The sequence below is a fragment of the Oryza glaberrima genome, chromosome 9 (genome assembly GCF_000147395.1).
Source record: "Oryza glaberrima chromosome 9, OglaRS2, whole genome shotgun sequence".
NCBI classification, from domain to species: Eukaryota; Viridiplantae; Streptophyta; class Magnoliopsida; order Poales; family Poaceae; genus Oryza; species Oryza glaberrima.
Genome location: NC_068334.1, coordinates 15,711,248 through 15,718,875, shown reverse-complemented (window position 1 = coordinate 15,718,875; position 7,628 = coordinate 15,711,248). Strand labels below are relative to the sequence as shown.

Here is a 7,628-nt window from a genome sequence, read left to right as displayed (position 1 = left end):
TCTGCATCAGATATTGTATAGTTTAGGATAGCATGGATCTCGAGGATTATATGTTAGTGGGGGAAAAAAACTTTGTTTATTATTTGTGTGAAATGTGGCAAATTATTCGCGTAATTTGGTGCAAAGAGTTTATGAAAATGGCGTAATTGTAGTTCTAGAATACCAATCATGTTACTACTATTTGTTAGGACAAGGAAACAAAATCCAGTAAATGGATAAAAAAAAAGGAACGACAAGGAAACTCATTTGTTTGGTGTACGTTTACATTCTTCCATGTGCAAAGATATAATGTGTGTGCTCGTACTTATGCTACTTAGATAAGGGCAGGGGCGAAGCCATGATTTAAGATTAGGGGTGTCGGAGATATGCGCCCGGGGGTATGCGAAGTGTGGGGAATCTACCTTCCCATCCTACCGTGTGTCCCTACAGCCCGGTCCTGCCCCCGCAGTCCGTGAACCGCAGGAGCGGCCGGGGGGGTCAGGGCCTCGGGGTGCCACGTCATGCCCCTTGGGCCCTTGCGCAGCTTTGCCCCGAGGCCCTCGCCCAGCCGCCATTTGGCGGGGGAGCGAGCGAGGAGGGGGCCCAGGCTGAGCCTCCTTTAATGCGCGCAACGCCCCAATTGCCCCCTGTCGCATTTAATGCAGTGAAGCAGACGTGCGGCGTGCTAAGCTGACGTGCCATAATCAAGAATGACCGGTCTGTGACCGGTCTGACGCCGGTCACATCTGATTGGACCGACAACCGTGCTCCCACGTCGTGTCTGCTTCCGACGGAGTGGAGGTAGGTATGACCTGTCCCATCGGAGGGTCATTCAGACGGCGGCCACCACAAGTCTTCACCCATTAATGAGGGAATGACAGGGCTGTCCCCCGTGTCATGCGAGGGACAGCGTTGGGCCCCACTCAAGGACAAGCTGTTGCTTAGCTTCCAGGCGAAGGCACGGGTCGAGTTCCGGTCAAGATAGGGTGGGTCCCCACCCGAAAGAAGAGTAGGTAGAGACGGTGCATGTGGTATCCCCTTGAGATATAAAAGGAGGACCTTGCCCACCGAGAAGGGGGGACGAGACTCAGTAGGCCTGAACTCTAGGAGAAAAAGAGCGAGAGTGCTCTCCAGAGTTTAGGATCTCTCGTAACACTCCACCATAATCCCAAACACAGGAGTAGAGTATTACGCTTCTCAGCGGCCCGAACCTGTATAATTCGATTGTGTGCGAGCTAGCTAGGGGCCTTAGGGACGGATACGTGGTTTCTAGAGGCGAGCTTCTTCCCCCGGCCGAACTCACGAAAGGGGGGTCTCACGATCTCCCGCTATAGAGGGCCATCCCTCGACAAGGGGGTGTAAGGTGAAGATAAACTATGAGATCGAATAACTAATATTGATAGCAAAGGAGGTCAAATAGTCACCGTCAATAACAAGCAATGTATAAAGTAGTCCTTTAAGAAAAACTTGAATTTTAGCTCTTTAATAATATCATTGAAAGTTTGAAACTAGTCTTTATTGCTAAATTCTTTTAATGTAAACTATTGAATAATCTCACAAATAAGTATCATCTATTTTACTTTGAAAAAGATGAGAAATCACAAACTAATTTTGTAGATCATGTTTCTTGCTAATATTTTTAGACTTGCTAACTAACTAAATTGATAATACTTTCAAGCTACACAAAACAAACTAGATAAATACTTACCCTAGCTAACCTTAATATAGAGTAAAAACATGGGGGGTGTAGTGTTTGGATAGGGGGGTGTTGGCACCCTTTGGCACCCCTCTAGCTGCACCACTGGATAAGGGCAGTCCCAGTACAAGATACTACCGACAGTGTATATATTCTTCATGACACTTAGAAACTAGTATAAGGTCCAACTTTTCCCATATATATACTGGTACAATATGCAAATTTAATACCACTACTCTTAAGCAAGATAATGTGTAGAAACTAAGTCTTATACAAGATCTAAAAGATATAAAAGAACTTCCAGTTGAAAACTTACCTACTTGTCCAATATTCATAAGCAGTAGGATTTAAGCACAAATGGATGGAGTGCATGAACCTATATATAACTTCATCACCACACCTTCGGTTCTTCTCCGATGCACTGTCTTTTGGATCCTTAGGGCTAGGGGGAAAAACTGCGTCATGTAAAAAAATATAGTTTATATTATGAAGATAATAACTTATGATTTAGTAAGGCTGGTTGGGTAACGGATATATAAAATGCAACCGGGTGAAAATGGTACGATAATTTCTGATCAGTACCAAGACTGTTTCATAAAAATAATACTGTTTCCAACCATTTTCGTTTCTAATCATATATAAATTTACTTTTTCTAATTTCTCTTAGCATCGTATTAAAGTTATCACTAAATAGTTAAATTTGTAAAAATGAAAATTTTCAGAACATAGCAAGACAGTTTCTATAACAGTACTATAAAACTGATATCTTTTCCGACTGTTTTCATCTCTTGCTATAGTTGTATACATAATATTATCCTTATGAGCTGAAGTAGTGAGTGATCTCAGTATGCCCACACACCACAAATAAAATCTCTCCCAAAGATCGTGCTCCCTATCATCAATCCACGGCAGATCCCATAAGGTCCATCAGAGATTTTCTAGAGTTTAGAAACATAAGCTTCGATACCAGTTTTTATAACCCAATAATCTCCATATTGCATATATATTGGACTATATGGACCCTCGTATCGTGGCCTACGTAACCTAAAGACTTACTCCCTTCATCCAAAAAAAATCGAATCTAATATTAGATATGACATATTTCAGTACGTACAACGAATCTGGACAAAGGCATGTTCAAATTCGTTGTACTAGGATGTGTCACATTCGGTATTAGATTGGTTTTTCATAGGACGGAGGGAGTATCTGATGGGCACCGATCAAGTCAGGACTCAGGAATATCGTAAAATTTAGGTAGTGTAAGACAATACACTGGATATTAGCTATTCTTATAGCGAATTTTAATAGACGACCATGGCAAACTCCAATGCAAAGCTGCCAACCTAGCATGCAGGGTGGAGGCTCCGCAACTGCTGATGGGTGATACTTTTTAATGTTGTGTTACTGTATCAACAATATCTTAGAGCAGGTACAATAGCAGGCTATTAGTCAGCTATAAACATATTTTAATGAGATAAACGATGAGAGAGAAGAGCAGCGGGCTACAGATCTGTAGCCAGCTGCAGTACAGACTCCAATACACACTATATGTATGACAGGTGGGGCTATGTATTAATAGTATAGTAAGCAAGTATTGTATAAATTAGCTATTAGATTGGTTATAGATGAATTAAAGCTAATAGTGGGCTGTACTATTAGACTCGCTCTTATGTGAGACACCTTGTTTTAATCTAATGCTCTCAAACGAAACTGACTCCACAAACTTTGGCAAAGTGTACTGTTATGCTGCAAACGAGATCCTCTGTGGACTGTGGCACTACTGACAGGCGTACATGTCGGCGACTCCTATATGCTGCGCCTCTAATCCTCTTAGTGGTTGAAGCTTGGCACACGTTAGCTGTAACAGTCTTGTAAATTGGTTGTACCCCTAGAAGAGTTCTCTTCAATCTGGGGATGGATTATTGTCTCTGGAGGGAACATCCTTCCATTTTGTGCGTGCCATCCAAAAAATCATTAAAAAAATAGTAAAATAGATTAATATGTAATATGTCATCTACCGACATGTAGGTTCAAATTCAACCAATACAATTAGAAAAAAAACAACAAATTAAACTAAAAATAACATATTCTATTTAAAGTCAATTTCGTTATTTTCGTCTCTTCTCATATAAGTTGAACATAAATTTGTATGCTCGTACAATGTTATATCACATATGATCGATCTTATTATTATTTTTAAATTTTTTTGATGGCTTTTTAGGTGACATGCAAAAACGTTCTTGTCTTCTCTCTTCCTTACTCTTCATGGAACGTAGGCCAGTGTTTGTCGCTGGCCCCGCAGAAAAGAGCGTTTCACGCCATTATATATACAAGGCCATACGGCTTTGTCTGCTTAACGAGCAGCAATATCATCCGAAGAGAACGAAAAAATGGAAGCTTCAACCATCCTATGGCTCCTCTACGTCTCGCTCGCCTCTTGCCTCCTCTACAAAGTCTTCGTTTCCACCAAGAACGGCCACCCCAAGATCGCCGCGCGGCGGCCGCCGGGCCCGACCCCCGTCCTCCTCCTCGGCAACGTGTTCGACCTCCGGGGCGAGCTGCACCTCGCGCTGGCGAGGCTCGCCGAGGAGCACGGCCCCGTGATGTCGCTCAAGCTCGGCACGGCCACCGCCGTGGTCGCCTCCTCCGCCGCGGCGGCGCGCGACGCCCTGCAGAGGTACGACCACGTCCTCGCGGCGCGGGCGGTGTGCGACGCCGCCCGCGCGCTCGGCACCCACGAGAGGTCCATCGTATGGCTCCCCGGGAGCAGCGCGCTGTGGAAGCGCCTCCGCGCTGTGTGCACCAACCACCTCTTCTCCGCGCGCGGGCTCGACGCGACGCGCGCCGTGCGGGAGGCGAAGGTGAGGGAGCTGGTCGAGCACCTCCGAGGGCACGCCGCCGGCGCCGGCGAGGAGGAGGCGGCGGCCGTGGACGTCGGGCGCGTCGTGTTCTCGGCGGTCATCAACCTCGTCTCCAACGTGCTCTTCTCCGAGGACGTCGCCGACCTGAGCTCCGACCGGGCGCAGGAGCTGGAGATGCTCGTCAGGGACACGGTCGAGGAGGCCACCAAGCCGAACCTGTCCGACCTCTTCCCCGTGCTCGCCGCGCTGGACCTGCAGGGCCGCCGGCGGCGAACCGCCGTGCATATCAGGAAGTTCCATGACTTCTTCGACGAGATCATCAGCCGCCGTCAGAACGCCGGCGGCGAAGGCGAAAGGAAGGAGGATTTCTTGGACGTGCTACTTCAGCTTCACTCAGCTGATCAGCTCAGCCTTGACACTATCAAGACCTTTCTTGGGGTAAGCGTATAAGCTTAATCCATTAGAGCGAGCGTCCTCACAGTAGTGCTCACTGACATATGGGCCCCACAGACCCTCGGGTCCATAAGTCAGTGAGCAGTAATGATCTGGATTGAATCCCATTAGCTCACTGAATACTGAATACTGGTGCAACGTCATTGAAAATTTTATCCATTCAAAATTCTACATCTTCAGACTTTTGGACTACTTAGAACTATTGCTATCCAAATTTCCGGTTCTGAAATTTCTTAGCAGCGATCAAATCTTCTGTCTACATCTTCAGACTTTTGGACTAGTTAGAACTATTGCTATCCAAACTTCCGGTTCTGAAATTTCTTAGCAGCGATCAAATCTTCTATAGATCTATTGACCTTGACAGCAGTATGGAGGAGCTGATCAATTTTGACCGAACTGGCGTTGTTTACTTTTCGAACAGTACAAAGTATGATCCAGAAATTGCAAAACCACTTGTTAATTTATTCAACGGATGCATGCATGCATATGTACAATTTGCTTATTCCAGTCAACCTAAAAAAGCCTCACCCTGAGTAAGGATAAAATATCACCTAATACAACGAATTTAGACAACTGCATTCATTGTCACCCTAGATGATGTCTTATTCTTATCGATGTTAGAGTTTTTTTTTAACAGTAATGTTTTGTTTGGCAAATGAGATTGGGAAATAATATCCGACCCTTCAAAGAGCAGTATTACATCCTAGCCATTCATTCTTCACACCTCATTTAATCCTAGCCATTTATCCATTTCCCTTTCCCAATCCCACCTTTCATATATCATTTGTCAAACACACCCATATCCCATTTGCCAATCACACCCTGGGAGTATGTACATGTTCCTAAGTCAAAGCTGTCAGATTTTTAATTTTTTTTAATAAAAATTTGAAGTTGGCAAGCAGTAGTAACTAGTAACACGTTTTGGTACGTGGCCTGCAGGATCTGTTCACCGCCGGGACAGACACGAACTCGATCACGGTGGAGTGGGCGATGGCGGAGCTGCTCCGGCACCCGGCGGCGATGTCGAGGGCGCGCGCCGAGCTGCGCGACTCGCTGGGCGCGAAGCCGCACCCGGACGAGTCGGACATCGGCAGGCTGCCGTACCTGAGCGCCGTGGTGATGGAGACCATGCGGCTGCACCCGCCGAGCCCGCTGCTGATGCCGCACGAGGCCGTCGCCGACGGCGCCGCGGTCGGCGGCTACGCGGTGCCCAGGGGCACCAAGGTGATCGTCAACGTGTGGTCCATCATGCGCGACCCGGCGTCGTGGCCTCGCCCGGAGGAGTTCGAGCCGGAGCGCTTCGTCGCGGCCGGCGGGTCGTTCCGCGGCGGCGAGATGCTGGAGTTCATGCCGTTCGGGGCGGGGAGGAGGGCGTGCCCGGGGACGCCGATGGCGACGAGGGTGGTGACGCTGGTGCTGGCGTCGCTGCTCCACGCGTTCGAGTGGCGGCTCCCCGGCGGGATGCGGCCGTGCGACGTCGACGTCAGGGGCCGGTTCGGCACGTCGCTCAACATGGTCACGCCGCTCAAGGCCGTGCCGGTGCCGGTGCCAGCGCGCCCGTGATGCGATTCTGCCCGTGTCGGTTAAGAGGCAGATCGATCGATCCAGCTGGGGGTGATTTAGAATTGCTTCGTCCGCCTCAAAATATAAATGATTTTAGATGAATGAAATATACTATCTCCGTTTTAGGTTATAAAACTTTCTAATATTGTCCACATTTATATAGATGTTAATGAATCTAGATATGAATGTGGACAATGCTAAAAAAATCTTATAATATAAAACAGATAAAGTATTTTAGTACTACATACAAATCTCAAATCAGGCCAGTAGTTTATCCATTCAAAGTTTGATGAATGATGGTGATAGAGTGGGCGACAAAGTTACAAGGCTAAAATGGAACCTGTGTCCTGTCACGAATGGAACAAAACTTGTCGGGCCACATGAAGTTGAAGCCTATGGTGATTGATTGGGTATGTATATTGTGTTTATATGGTTAAATAAACAAATTTAAGCCAAAAAGGGTGATGTTGATCGATATTGCGAAACCTGTTTGTGCGTACCAGACTCAGGGGTCCATTTGACAAAGTACACCTTTTGGACTTCAATCCATTTTATTGGACCATTTTAACTCCATCAGCAAATGTTGAAAACAAATTTAAGTCCTGATTTTTTTTAACAAAACATTATTTGACTCAACAATTAGGAAAAAAAATTTCTACATAATATAATAAAACAAACAATGGTAGTTGTCACAATAATAGTAGAGCACTACTACAAGACGCTCGATCCAAAGCAAAAGAAAATCAAGGATGTTTCATCATTTGTTAAAATTTTTCAACTCATATCAAACATTTGAAATACGTACAACATTCAGAAAATATTAATTGCAACACTAACAATCCGTTACATAGGGTCCCAATGGCTAAACATCGAAGGGAAAAATCAACTTGAAATATCAATAGAGTCAAATAGTAGTTGAAACAATTTGTTTCTTGCACATGTTTAAGAATTGAAACATTTTTTATAAGAATATGGAAACGAGAAGAGTGAGCAAGATATATGATGTAGTATGGCTAACCAATGATAGCCATCCTAGCAGTTTCATATCATTATGTAGTATATGATTGCCATTTACA

The 7,628-nt window shown here is 45.5% G+C and overlaps 1 protein-coding gene across 1 annotated transcript; it reads left to right on the top strand.

Annotated features, from left to right (window-relative positions):
* The first annotated feature begins 4,033 nt into the window (after nucleotides 1-4,033).
* On the top strand, nucleotides 4,034-7,017 carry LOC127784955 (cytochrome P450 76M5-like). Its single transcript, XM_052312381.1, has 2 exons — nucleotides 4,034-4,974; nucleotides 5,929-7,017. The coding sequence occupies exons 1-2, from the start codon at nucleotides 4,066-4,068 to the stop codon at nucleotides 6,550-6,552; spliced, it is 1,533 nt and encodes a 510-aa protein (XP_052168341.1). The 5' UTR covers nucleotides 4,034-4,065; the 3' UTR covers nucleotides 6,553-7,017.
* Nucleotides 7,018-7,628: the final 611 nt, after the last annotated feature.

Coding starts and splice junctions, on each gene's coding strand:
- LOC127784955 (XM_052312381.1), top strand. CDS start 4,066: ATGGAAGCTTCAACCATCCTATGGCTCCTCTACGTCTCGCTCGCCTCT. Junction 4,975..5,928: donor CTATCAAGACCTTTCTTGGG/GTAAGCGTATAA, acceptor CGTGGCCTGCAG/GATCTGTTCACCGCCGGGAC.